Source organism: Centruroides sculpturatus, unplaced genomic scaffold (assembly GCF_000671375.1).
Source record: "Centruroides sculpturatus isolate CEXI.00-Female unplaced genomic scaffold, Cexi_2.0 scaffold273, whole genome shotgun sequence".
NCBI classification, from domain to species: domain Eukaryota; kingdom Metazoa; phylum Arthropoda; class Arachnida; order Scorpiones; family Buthidae; genus Centruroides; species Centruroides sculpturatus.
The window spans coordinates 152,179-167,363 of record NW_019384700.1 but is presented as its reverse complement, the minus strand read 5'-3'; the positions used below and the strand labels follow the sequence as shown (position 1 = coordinate 167,363).

General features: G+C 34.5%; 1 protein-coding gene across 1 annotated transcript; it reads left to right on the top strand.

The window, feature by feature from the left end:
• The first annotated feature begins 3,883 nt into the window (after nt 1-3,883).
• Nucleotides 3,884-12,124, top strand: LOC111627519 (probable RNA-dependent RNA polymerase 1). Its single transcript, XM_023371109.1, has 9 exons — nt 3,884-4,126; nt 6,231-7,863; nt 8,467-8,653; nt 8,870-9,133; nt 9,211-9,375; nt 9,450-9,596; nt 11,093-11,217; nt 11,283-11,621; nt 11,780-12,124. The coding sequence occupies exons 2-9, from the start codon at nt 6,241-6,243 to the stop codon at nt 12,122-12,124; spliced, it is 3,195 nt and encodes a 1,064-aa protein (XP_023226877.1). The 5' UTR covers nt 3,884-4,126; nt 6,231-6,240.
• The last annotated feature ends 3,061 nt before the right edge of the window (nt 12,125-15,185 follow it).

Here is a 15,185-nt window from a genome sequence, read left to right as displayed (position 1 = left end):
TTTGTAAGAATATTTAGAAGTATTTCAGTATTTTACAGATTTTTGAGTATACAAAAACCATAATTTTAAACATCAGACGTTTGAATGTATTTTCGAACGTAATTTGACGTCATCGTAGTAACGGGAATTACTTCCGAGTTAAAAGGTTCGAAACGGATCGTTTTTTATGTAAGTTGTAAATTGGAATTTAAAACACTTTTTATTATTATAATTTAATTTAAATACACGTAATATGTAGAATTATTATAGCGATTAATGGAAATAGCAAAATATATTTTCGTGAGATAATTATATTTAAATCTTTTCTTCAAAGTTTCAAGATTCGAATTATAAAAACAAATAAGTTGTGAATTCCTAATTGACTCAAATTGGTATGTTATAGTCCATTAATTGTCTACATTATTCGTAGTTTAAAATGATAAAAGAACCGAAATATATAAATTTGATTTATATATTTTGAATGTGATTCGAATCTTTGCCTTTCTGATAGAAGCGAATAACTTATAGATTGAAGCTAGCAAAATAACTCGTGAGTCTTCTGTGTTCTTAATAATCTTAAAATAATTTCCGTCTTTTGTACTAACAATTATTTTTTAATTTTTTCATAATCGCAATACAAACTATTTATCGAGTAGTGAACGTTTATTATACTAACTTTTTCAACCTTCTTAATCGGCATTTTTCGGGATATCCGAATTTTATAATTTGAAAATAATAAATTAACTTATTCTATTCTATAACGAGTAATGGCGTTCCGATTTTAGAACAATTTTAAATACGCGCGTGCCGAACCGAACAAATTTTTAAAATTCGCGCGCCCTCCGTTTTTCTTCTTCCAAAATCAAAACTTTGCACTTTTCGATTGCGTATATTTTTCGACAATTCCTTTATAGAAAATCCTGAAATTTCACACACTACCGAAAAAAAAACTAAATTTTTGGAATGGGTTATACGGAACTACTTTACGCGTTTGGGGAGGAGAAAATGATCCCAGAATATCGGCAATTCTGACTTTCTTATATGTAACCATTCAATGAATTGTCTTACTTGGAGCGGAGTCATTCTCATGGTGTTCAATATTTCTGAAACCAGTAGACGGCTAATTTTCCGAGGCGGTAAGGCATCAGCCTATCGCTCTGGGGAACCCGGAATCAAATCCGGACGAGTAACTCTCCGTGTTTTGTGTATCTATCCCGATATGTCGGACCCCATTCCTTACTCCTCCGTTGAGGATCTGTTCGACCCTTGCTCAATATGATTAGAAAGTTCTCTACGTGGTCACAGGGCGGAATCAAATAATGGACAAAAATTCAAATGTTTAAAGTAAAATTTACTCGAGCGTGTGTCGAGTTCTAAATGCAAATTCTAATTTTTTTTTTTAAATTGAGCAGTTTTCTAGTAAAAGAAATAAGAATAATTCTCTTAGAATTAAAAACACAAATGAAGATTTATATATAAAAACAAAAAAACAAATTTATAGAAACGTGTTATATCGAAACAAAATGTGTGAAAAAAGTGAATTTTTTCCAGCCCATTTTAAATGAAAATCTTGTAAAAAACATAATTGGTTTCGTTTGAAATTTTGTTAAAGAAAATTAGAGAAAAATATTGACAAAAACCCGTCCGCAAGAGAAAAACTTTCTAAAGAAAGGCTGAGAAAGACCGAACTAATCTGTTTATATTTGAAAATCGAATGTTTTAATGTGAGATCCGAATTACCCCTGGGTCTAAATAACAATTTAAATATAACGTTATAATTATAAAGTAAAATATTTTTTCATTTTGGTGTGAAAATATCGTTTTTCTAAAGTGGGAAAACTGATAAAAGAGGCACTTCCTTTAACGGAAGCAGACACATCCTTCTGTTTTCCACTTATCTATCACAAATCTCACCACACTGGGAATTGTCGACCCCTCAATAATTCCCCTTTTCATCCGTTCACGTGAGAGATGACAATTAAGCTGATTGGTCACAAATCATGAGATATAGTCAAAGAGCTGCATGATTCGGGGAGTACGTCCGAAGATCTCATAGAGAAATGAAGTAGCCCATATTCGCTCCCTAAGGCCAACGCCCTTAGTTATGATACGGAAAGGATTCAGAGAATACCGACGTAGTCCACAAAGTCCTTAGTCGTATCCAATCGAGTATAATAATGAGTTAATTTAAGAGTAAAAGAAGAAATTTTTAATATTGTGCCAAATCAAGACCTCTCCATGAAACGAAGTAGGATCACCGAATACAGATGAACATAATGACAAAGTAAACTTTGAGGTAGTGTGATTTATGAATGAATTTGTGAGCTCTCTCTCTCGAAGCTTATATTTAATTAATCCATTGTCTCTCATTCGCTTAATTTTATTTTTGAATAATTCCATTTGTGTAATTTTATTTACTTTTATTTTATTAAATCTTTTATTACTGGTTAAAGAAATGTCTCTTATTTGTTATCTGAATCACATCCATATTATCTCCACACGCGTGTTAATCCGCGTATCTAAATATGATTAACTGGTGTCGGGGACCAGACGAGGAAGAAGGTGAATTCGCCATCACCAAATTCCGCTTTAAATTTATTCTAATTGTAAGTCCCTCCGCCCTCGATTTTCCTTGAATTAGGAAAAGCCATCCTTTTGAACGACTGTCAACGCGATCCCTATCGAAGATGTTCGATCTTAGGATTTACATTCATCTATTGGTTTAATCTGAGGCTCTCTCTTTTGTAACAATTCCATCAAACATGTCCTTATATGGGCGTGAAGTTTATACCCTTTCCTTAAATGGCTTTATAAAAATTTAAAAANTTTCCACAAAATTGTTTTTTATTTTTTATTTTTAGTGTGGTTCCAGCCCACTTCTAAAGCCCTTCTAGAGCCCCACAGTAACATGTGTCGGTCTAGAGCAGTGTTTTGCAACGTGGGGCCCACGCCCCACAAGGGGGCAATTCGAAAATGGACTCAGAGTTTAAGTTAACCGTATAGCCGCTGTATATGTTAGGGGGCATAAGAATTTTAGAAAGGCTTAGGAAAGGTGCGGCATAGCACAAAAAAGGTTGGGAAACACCTCTCAATTGTGAATTTAGGTCACAGAACCAATGACATATTTTTGAGAGAGTAACTTTGAATTTATATATTAAAATCACATTATCCTCTTAGTATGATTTTAAAGAAAGCGTGGGATAGTGTGAGATCGATGATTTTATGGATATTAAAATCCATTTTTAATCGAAATGTTTTAAGTAAACATCTGTCGCGATAGTTAGAAAAAAAACATCGCATCGAACACGGACAGCTCTAGTATCAACAAATGGATGAAAAAGTTAACAGGCAGTTGCGAAACGATAATACCCGATAATGAAAGGAGGGAAAAGCGACTCCATGACGTCAACGAAAATCGTCGCCGAGCTCGCACACCTGAGAAAGTAACCTTGATGGTCTAACAACCGAAGATCACGTGGCGAGATTCCTACGCATTTCGTGTAAAAGGTGGAGACACCAGAAGTTACGGGCGTTTATCATAATGAAGGCGTTTGTGTTTTGAAATGTGGTTGTCATTTTGAAGCCCATGAAGTCATATAGAAGTGCGTTATACCCCGTTCGCACCGAGCATTTCGATTTAGATTGTGACTAAGGTCGGAGACTGTTCCGTGGTGCGAATGCTCTCGACCGTTTCAATCTCGACTGAAACGAGGTTCAATAGCGATCGACTGGAGAGAGTTCTCGAAACTTGATCCAGTCATAAGAGAGATCCCACAATCCCACGCGCGCGAGAAAATACAAGATGGCTGCAGAACATGGGCTATCAACAGAGAAATAAAAAAGACATCTGGAGAGACGATGACATCTGTCTATTATCAGATATATGACAAGAAAAAGTATTTATTTCTAACCAAAACTTCCAATTTGTTTGTTGGTGTTTGTAACTGACCGCGTATTATGTCAGTTTTATCATCGCGTGTAGTAGCCGGATTCTTCTCGAGCGGACTGCCTGTCGAACAGCTCGACGTTCGTCTGGCGACAGTTAAAATCCAGATTGTAGGTAAATCGAGATCGAAGTGAGTCGTGGATTGTGTGCGAACGTAGTATCAGAAGGGATTATCTCACGCATGCAAGGTCTGTTTCAAAAGTAAGTGTACCGATTTTTTATTTAATGACTGTGCAGTTTAAAACGTCATTAATTGGTTTTTTCGTGTTGCTAGATATCTTAGCGGCTTGTCTAGATCGGTTTCAAGTTGATCGGTTATGTCAAACATGCACAATCTCTGTTTGTGTAAGATCGTGTTTTAACACATGATTACGTTTGAAATGGAAAAAAATCTCGAACAACGTTACGCTATCAAGTTTTGTGTAAAACTCTAGAAATCTGCAACCGCGACATTTGCAGATTTAACCGAAGCTTATGGAGATGTCACTTTATCGAGAAACATGCAGCCGATTGCAGAGACAACGTTTAGAGGCTGTTCAGAAAATTTCATTGCAGAGGAGGCGTTTCTCGCCTGCCACAATGTAGACAGCGATTAGAAACAAGTGATTTGACCTACTTTCTAGACTCACTCGACAGCAAGTTTAGAGGGCTTTTTAATTCGAGTGGTAGCTTTGTTCGTGGAAAAGTTTAGATAAAAATGGATATCGTTCCTTTGATAAATGTAAACGGTACGAATCGACAAAATTATTAATTAACACGTTAATCGCTATCCGACGCGTCAAGGTCATAATAATTAGGGCCGTACAGAACCATTCGACCGCCCGACTTCGCTATAACCAATGTAGTTTTTCACTCAAGGTTAAATTATCCTGGCTTTGTAAGACGTTGTTTTACATCCTAGTGGTGGCCTCTCGCGCACATCTATAAAGTTCCGGTTGGTTCGACCCTAATTAGTATGATCGGTGGCTGTTCGGATAGCGATTGACGTGTTAATTGCTCGGAGCAAAAATAACAAAATTAAATACTTTAAATTCCGATATTCAAATGGGTGAAGACTTAAAAGTACAATTAAATCAGATGCATTTATTTACAATTCGAGTATCGTGTCGGTTTTAAAACGTTAATGCATTTCGGGGTCATTGTACTGTTAAACAAACAAGACAATTTTAATAATTACAGAAATCTTTTTATAGATATAAAAAATGTAATATTAATAATAAAATATTTAAAATTATTCATTTCGACAGTTACGAAAGGAGACAGTAATAAGATGTCGAAACAATTCCTTAAAAATCTATTCCAAAGACAAATTTAGAATTCGGTATAAATTTTCTAAATATGGATTTGTTCGTATTTGAAACCGTATTGACGACGAAATTAAATATCGAAATGGAAAAGGATTGTCATTAATTGCTGAACAATGGTTGTTGACAGCCTTCAGATTTTATTTCCGGAAGCTTTCGGAATACAGCTGAAGACCTTCTCTGACATCACAAACGAATAACCCGATTGGCCGAACGACTCCTAAAACAGGGGAGTAATAGCGAAGAAAGTAAGAGACAATGTTTTACCGAAGTTCGTTTACAGGGCGTTCAGAAATAGACGAGCGTCCCTTCTTTCATTACCCGATCGATCGCTCCATTGTGGTCCCGCCCAAATTCTTGATGGGTATAGTGAGAAGCTCATCTTACTATCACAGGACGGAAAGAGATTAAATAAAATTGTGTCGATTTCTTCCAAAGCTATTAATTTTGTTTCTTTATTTTCTAAAAACTTTTGTAATAAATAAATCTAGTAATTAAAAAATATTCCTTCGCAATACTTAAAGGTTAGTTGTGACCACGTAACATTGCATCATAGCTAACATCCTTTGATATTTAAACGAGCAACAATTTACTGTGACGTCATCACAATGCTTGGCTGCAATTTTTAACATTTTAATTCAAAAAAATAGTTTTGGTCCCGACCGGAAATTCGTGTATACTTAATAGGAGCTTGCCCTTAAGCTTTCCATATCCGGTCTCGACTTTTATCTATCTAATTCCGTTCTCGAGATTAACGAAGAACTTGCAGAAGGTGGGAATTATAAATTCGCGCTGTCCATCTGCATCACGATAATTAATTGGGCTACAATTTTCAAATTGCTGACGTTATAGGACAACTGTACTTGAAAACTGTAGCACAATTAATTACCGCGTTGGTTGCATATATTATTGCTTTAATGACGTGAATATAATGCTCTTTCTCAAAGATGACTGTTCATATTTAAGACAGATTTCAAAAATTGATATTATTAATATTTCAGATAACTAGAAATGCGACTACAATTTCGAATTACCTCGTTAGACGACTATTCAACTTCCACCGACTTTAGAGAGATTTTAGAAAATCATCTCGAAAAGTGGAAGTTCTCTGTAGTACAATGGATCGAAGAGGAAAAGACAGAAAGACACGACAATAAACCCGTATTTGACGAACACGTGATTCAAGTAGAGTGCAAAAGTAACCGTTTCTTTGCCGACGTGTATTCCGAAATGGACATTTTGGCAACATACTGGTGCAGGACCGATATAAAATGTTGGTTAACATTCTCAACCGCCAAATGTTTTCATCATACTAAGATTGCTTGTCACGAAAACATCATTCTAAATATGTTTTACTTTGGAACTCTCTGCTCACAAACGCATTATGTAATACACAGATATGTGAAAGGATTTCTGTCGGCAAATTTTTATCATGACGTACGGATGTTGGAAATAAGACATAAAAGAAATATTTACGACGATAACAATAATTTATTAAAAATAAAATATTCGTCCGTAAGGAGAATTATTTTAAATATAAAGAAAGACTGTGCTTTACTCTTTTTAGAAGTGAAATATCCTCCCGTTGCGTATTCTAGGGGACGAAGAGTTCTAACCTTAGATGCCATCGATAAAGAAGTGCATGGCAAATCGACAGCCTTGATGTTACGTATTCAAGATGTAGAATTTGCTAAAGAAATAGTTAGTAGATTTCATTCATGTAATAATGCAATGCCTATTTACTATGGCTGCATACAATTGGAAACAAGAAAATATTTGCCATTGCCGACTTTTAATTTGAAGAATTTCGATTGCACTTACAACTTATACGCAATACTTACTAGAAATTTTGTCTTACAAGAGCAAACTAGAGGAAATTGGAAAACATTCATTAATCAGATAGAACAGCAATGCAACGAAAATCCAATTTACTTAGAGAAAGCTTTGGAGTATATATTAGATTTGCAAGAACGTGGTGTACTCTGCCACTATCCACGTGCAATCGAATTGATGTATCAATGGTATTGTCAAACAGATCATCAAATTCGTGCAAAAGATAACGAATATACAACGCCTTCTGATGCCAAATTGATTCGGAGAGTAGTTTTGACTCCAACAACAACTTTGTTTTATCCTCCCGAATTTCAATTCAGTAACAGAATGTTGCGAAATTTTGATTCAAATTATGCACTGCGAGTATCTTTTCGAGATGACGACGGTAAGAAATTGAGTGCGTCAGCAAATTACAGTGATGCTGCATTATTGGAATTCGCAGTTACGATGCCTATGATTGAAGGAATAAAAATATGCGCAAGACATTACAAATTTTTGGCATGGTCAAATTCTCAAATCAGAGATCATAGTGTATGGATGTATGCGGAAGACAATAAAGGAAATAATGCCGATACTATTCGAGCATGGATGGGTGATTTCTCGATAACCAAAAGCGTATCCAAATACATGGCTCGTTTGGGACAGTGCTTTTCACAAACAGAAGACACAGTGAAAATTCCATTAGAGCATCGTTACGTCATTACAGAGGATGATATTGAAGGTGGAGTAAATCCTGTTACAGGAAAACCTTACTGCTTTTCAGATGGAATTGGCAAAATGTCTAGACAATTAGCCGAGAACGTGAGTATCCACATTTATTATCTTAATTTATAATTACATGTTTGTATATTTGTGTCTATTATAAATAGTTTTTAGATTTTGTTATATGTGAAGTTAATAATTCAAAAGTGGTAATAATCAATAAATATATTTTTGACAATCAAATAGTTAATCCCAAGTTTTAGTGCTAATAGACAAAGAATTTTTCAAATTACTGTTTTATTGTTTTTATTCTGACAAGAAAACAAAAGATACAAAGATATTACTTTTATCGGGCTTCAAAGTACGCTCTACGAGACACAATACAATATTTTGACAATATTCGCGAAGCTTTTGGAAACAGTTGGAAAAGGCTTTTTTTGAAATCGCCTTAATAACTGCTCTCAGGCAGGCCCAAATAGCAGAGGTGTCAGCAAAGCGCGATCGTTTATATTGGCAAATAGACGGTCTATATCATGGTCATTGCTATTTCTATTCATATAAAAACATGTATAATAATAATAATAATAAAATTCATTAGTAAATAATAAAATGACAGACGTTTCAGTTCATTAGTTAATTCTGAAAGACCTATTCACATGATAAATGGAATTTTAAATGTATTATAACATCTTATTCTTGTAGGTTAGCGAAAAGTTGAATTTGAAAAAAGTTTCGTGTGCTTTTCAAATAAGATATGCAGGTTATAAGGGAATGCTTGTTATGGATCCGACGTTGGACGACGAAGGACTGAAAATTGTGTTTAGAAAAAGTATGAAAAAATTTGATAGTCCATCTGATCAACTTGAAATAGTAAAGCAAAGTCAAGCCAGTAAGTATTTAATTTTATACGAATATTATGTATAGGCCTGTATATAAATTCAAACATTGCTTCTAAGCTTCTAATTTGGTATCTTTACCGTTTTTCTTATTCAACTGTTTTATTACGTGCGTTGTTTAAAACTGATTATATCCGAGACCGAAGCATTGAAACAAAAAATTAAAAATGCATATTTAATATGTTTATTTGTTTATTTATTAAATTTAGTACCCGTACACTTGAATCGTCCAATGATCAACATCCTGAATCAACTGGGTGTTCCAAATAAAGTATTTCTAGAACTACAGGAAGAAATGCTTTCGACCGAAACAGATATTTTAACCGACGATGAAAAGACTGCAGAATATCTCGCTTCTAAACTGAATCTGGAAACCATAACAGGATTTCAAGAAATGGTGAATGCGGGAATAGGATTGACAGGCGATCCTTTCTTTCGCGAATTGTTATTATGTCTTCGAGAAAGAGCGATTTGTGAGTATTGAAAACTTATTATATATTGTGTTTACCGCATTATTCACTATACAATAGAAAATCATTAATTACTTTAGATGATATTAAGACAAAAGCTAGATTAGCTATAAATCCCAACGAAGGACGAAACATGTTCGGAGTTCTAGACGAGACGGCCACTCTCGAATATGGCCAAGTATTTATTCAATACACGAAAGATATTGTAGGACAAGAAACTAGTACAGAAACAGTAATTAAAACAGGTAGAAATATTGTTTGTATAGATTAAATATAATCGAAATTGTTATTGTAATTTAATTAATTTATAATATTTCAGGTCGAGTGTTGGTGACAAAAAACCCTTGTACTCAACCCGGAGATATTCGAATTTTAGAAGCTATCGATGTTCCCGCTTTACATCATATTGTGGATTGTATAGTGTTTCCGCAGAAAGGGAAACGACCACATCCGGATGAAATGGCTGGTATGTTATTATTCTTAAAGATAAAATTACTTACTTGTTTGTAATAATTTGTAAAACATTTTCGAAAACGAAAAATCCTTTTCACTTTAGCAGCTTCTTCAGATATACTGTATAAGAAATCAAAATAAGTTTCGTAATACGCTTTATATACTGTACTTCAAAAAACTTGAAATTTTATTGCAAACATTTGCTTTCTCATAACTAAAATACGGAGTGATGGGAAATTCACGCACGCGTGTTAGGAATCAGTTTTATGTTGTGAGGTTAAAGCAAAGTTTACATATAAACTAATTTTTAAGCTAAATGAAATTATGTTGTTATAACATATTTTCGAAATGTTCACCAGTTCTTTTTGCCGTGTTTGCTGCCGCCATGTGGAGCACTTGAACACTGATGTTGGCAGTCGCCTTTATAATGTTCTTCTTTAGTTCATGTATTCTGTGTGGATTATTGTTTGTAATAGTTCCTTTGAGATAATCCCCGTAGGAAAAAACTAGGGTTAAAAATTCAGAGGATAGTAGGGGCCACAATCCTTTATCAATAAGATGGAACCCAAGGAATTCTCGCAAGAACTGCAGAATCTAGATATTCGTAATGAAACTGGTCTGTAATACGACTGGACTGCAATACAACGATAAAAATTCGTTGTTCGAGATAATAAAAGCATTTCACTTCCTGTATGAGTAAAGCTACACCTTAGCCAATATTATGACGTTCACACAAACGTCAAAGTTTCTGTTAATGGTCAGCAGTCACTAGTGTCATCTTTCGAGGGAAGCATAATAAAAGCCAGCAATTTTTTATTGTTTCGTGTCAAAATACGAAGCTGCAATTTTAGTCATCTTTTAATTTAAATTAATATAAAACATATGCTGTCCATTTTAGCAGTGTCTTGCCCCGTAAATCCTATTCTTCCTGATAGCAACATAGTAAACTTTCTTAGTTGGTTAGTTTGAATTTCGGTAGAATGTTCTGTCTATCCCCGTAGATTTTAACATTAAATTATATGAATTAATTTGAATTTTGAACGCCTTTTTTTGGATAATTCGAGTTAAAATAAACTTCACTAAGCATGCGTACAAATCGAGATTATTAATATGAAAAAGACGGTTTGACCACATGAACTATCTGAAGTTACCAGTCACTTCAGTCTGTAATGGGATGTTCCTGAATATTATCTGTCATTATCGCAAAATTATAATATTTTATAACACTTTCATACTGTGTTAATAAACTTAATAGATAGCTTTACTTTTTATAAATTGAATAAATATGATATACTTTTTTTTTCCTCCTGCTTGTAGACAGTTATATTGCTTTCTACGTTACACTTCCAAACGTAGAATAATTTTAAATATTTTCGAGATCCCTTAAATGTAAATGTGGATTAACGAGAGATTTAGTACCATCAGTTTATGTTTATTAATATTATGCGATAAGTAATATAATAATCAATTCATATTTTTAAATGAGTAACAGTGTTATTTTTATAACAGGATCCGATCTCGATGGAGATGAATACGCCGTTATTTGGAGAAAAAATTTATTTTTCTCTCGTAACCGAGAACCGGAAAATTTCCCTTCTCCCGAAGAAGATAAACAGTCGAGCGCCACATTCGATGTAAGTTATTAGATACAATTGATTTTTTAATTTTCAATAAAAATTTCAAATTCTATATTTCGTAGATACATACAACAACCGAAATGCTGAAAGAATACATTAAAAATGACCAGATTGGTATAATCGGAAGTGCCCACTTGGCAATTTCAGATAAATTTGGTATACATACTCCAATCTGCAAAGAGATTGCTCGAAAATTCTCTCTGGCATTAGATTATGTAAAGTCTGGTTATATAGAACCCCTAACATGCGAGGAAAAGCCACAAAAATATCCAGATTTTATGGAAAGAGGAACTGACAGAGAAACTTATCGATCAAAACGTGCTTTGGGTGATTTATACAGAAATTGTGAAATATTTGAACAGAAAACTACATCTGTCCAACGGGAAACCGTTAAATTACAGGTGAATAATTAAAAATAACCATAAATTAAAGTGTTTAAAAGGAAAACCAACTCTTTACGTTATATAATACATTAATTACGTCAAAATAATTCTTGAACGATTTATAAATCTAATATAGTCATATTACGAATTCTAACAATGATCATTCGATATTTCAGATTGATCCTGACTTAATTTATCCTGGTTGGGAAGAATACGAAGAATCTGCACGAATTTCTAGACAAAACTACAATCATTTTCTTCAAATTTTGATGCATAGATATGGAGTTCAAACGGAAGCTGAGGCAATTTCGGGCGCATTTCGAAGACTTCACCAGCGACATTCCGAAAGACACGACGCTTTTAACGCTGAAAAACTCGTTGTGCAATCTGTAGAAACATTGCAGAAGCGTTTTAGAAACGAATTTCATCAGGAATTTGGAATTTCAGCTGATACTGAAAATATAGATCCGAACATATTGGACGATATATTNTTTACAATTCGAGTATCGTGTCGGTTTTAAAACGTTAATGCATTTCGGGGTCATTGTACTGTTAAACAAACAAGACAATTTTAATAATTACAGAAATCTTTTTATAGATATAAAAAATGTAATATTAATAATAAAATATTTAAAATTATTCATTTCGACAGTTACGAAAGGAGACAGTAATAAGATGTCGAAACAATTCCTTAAAAATCTATTCCAAAGACAAATTTAGAATTCGGTATAAATTTTCTAAATATGGATTTGTTCGTATTTGAAACCGTATTGACGACGAAATTAAATATCGAAATGGAAAAGGATTGTCATTAATTGCTGAACAATGGTTGTTGACAGCCTTCAGATTTTATTTCCGGAAGCTTTCGGAATACAGCTGAAGACCTTCTCTGACATCACAAACGAATAACCCGATTGGCCGAACGACTCCTAAAACAGGGGAGTAATAGCGAAGAAAGTAAGAGACAATGTTTTACCGAAGTTCGTTTACAGGGCGTTCAGAAATAGACGAGCGTCCCTTCTTTCATTACCCGATCGATCGCTCCATTGTGGTCCCGCCCAAATTCTTGATGGGTATAGTGAGAAGCTCATCTTACTATCACAGGACGGAAAGAGATTAAATAAAATTGTGTCGATTTCTTCCAAAGCTATTAATTTTGTTTCTTTATTTTCTAAAAACTTTTGTAATAAATAAATCTAGTAATTAAAAAATATTCCTTCGCAATACTTAAAGGTTAGTTGTGACCACGTAACATTGCATCATAGCTAACATCCTTTGATATTTAAACGAGCAACAATTTACTGTGACGTCATCACAATGCTTGGCTGCAATTTTTAACATTTTAATTCAAAAAAATAGTTTTGGTCCCGACCGGAAATTCGTGTATACTTAATAGGAGCTTGCCCTTAAGCTTTCCATATCCGGTCTCGACTTTTATCTATCTAATTCCGTTCTCGAGATTAACGAAGAACTTGCAGAAGGTGGGAATTATAAATTCGCGCTGTCCATCTGCATCACGATAATTAATTGGGCTACAATTTTCAAATTGCTGACGTTATAGGACAACTGTACTTGAAAACTGTAGCACAATTAATTACCGCGTTGGTTGCATATATTATTGCTTTAATGACGTGAATATAATGCTCTTTCTCAAAGATGACTGTTCATATTTAAGACAGATTTCAAAAATTGATATTATTAATATTTCAGATAACTAGAAATGCGACTACAATTTCGAATTACCTCGTTAGACGACTATTCAACTTCCACCGACTTTAGAGAGATTTTGGAAAATCATCTCGAAAAGTGGAAGTTCTCTGTAGTACAATGGATCGAAGAGGAAAAGACAGAAAGACACGACAATAAACCCGTATTTGACGAACACGTGATTCAAGTAGAGTGCAAAAGTAACCGTTTCTTTGCCGACGTGTATTCCGAAATGGACATTTTGGCAACATACTGGTGCAGGACCGATATAAAATGTTGGTTAACATTCTCAACCGCCAAATGTTTTCATCATACTAAGATTGCTTGTCACGAAAACATCATTCTAAATATGTTTTACTTTGGAACTCTCTGCTCACAAACGCATTATGTAATACACAGATATGTGAAAGGATTTCTGTCGGCAAATTTTTATCATGACGTACGGATGTTGGAAATAAGACATAAAAGGAATATTTACGACGATAACAATAATTTATTAAAAATAAAATATTCGTCCGTAAGGAGAATTATTTTAAATATAAAGAAAGACTGTGCTTTACTCTTTTTAGAAGTGAAATATCCTCCCGTTGCGTATTCTAGGGGACGAAGAGTTCTAACCTTAGATGCCATCGATAAAGAAGTGCATGGCAAATCGACAGCCTTGATGTTACGTATTCAAGATGTAGAAATTGCTAAAGAAATAGTTAGTAGATTTCATTCATGTAATAATGCAATGCCTATTTACTATGGCTGCATANCTGCCAAGAGCATTGGTCTGATTATTAATGAAGAGAAGACTAAATACATGGTTATTTCTAAAAAGGGATAATCCCACAAAGAACATCTAACCGCAGACAATATGACATTCAGCACTACGGAATCCTTCAAGTACTTAGGGACTGACATAAACAGAAACAATGATATCAAGAAGAAGATAGGGAGCTCGCTTGCTACAAAGTAATAAAATCTACTTGGGGCTCACAAACATACTAAAAAGCAGACTCCTTAGTAAAAAGACTAAACTAACTATACGAGTTGCTGATTAGACCTACGATTCTGTTTGGATGTGAAACATGGTCAATGACAAAGCAGTAGGAACTACAACTACAGAGATTCGAATGGTTAATGGATAATAGAGACCAATATGGAGAAAAAGAACAAACCAGGAACTGAGGACAACCTACAGAAAGCCCATGATCAGACAGATGATTAAAGCCAGAAGATTACAGTGGCTAGGCCATGTTGTAAGGCTTCCTATAATGGCAACAGCTTCAAGAGGGCTTCACTATGAGGGGAAAGNTTCAGCACTACGGAATCCTTCAAGTAGGCTACTTAGGGACTGACATAAACAGAAACAATATCAAGAAGAAGATAGGGAGCTCGCTTGCTACAAAGTAATAAAATCTACTTGGGGCTCACAAACATAGTAGAAAGCAGACTCCTTAGTAAAAGGACTAAACTAACTATACGAGTCGCTGATTAGACCTGCGATTCTGTATGGATGTGAAACATGGTCAATGACAAAGCAGGAGGAACTACAACTACAGAGATTCGAATGGTTAATAGATAATGGAGACCAATATGGAGAAAAAGAACAAACCAGGAACTGAAGACAACCTACAGAAAGCCCATGATCAGACAGGTGATTAAAGCCAGAAGATTACAGTGGCTAGGCCATGTTGTAAGGCTTTCTATAATGGCAACAGCTTCAAGAGGGCTTCACTATGAGGGGAAAGGGAAAAGGCCAAGAGGCCGTCCCAGAAAAAGGTGGATAGATGGGGTCACTGAAGATCTTCAACACCTCAAATCGAAGATTGGCAGAGGCAAGCTATAGACTGAACGAGATGAAGAAAGATTGTGACTGAGGCTAAGGGC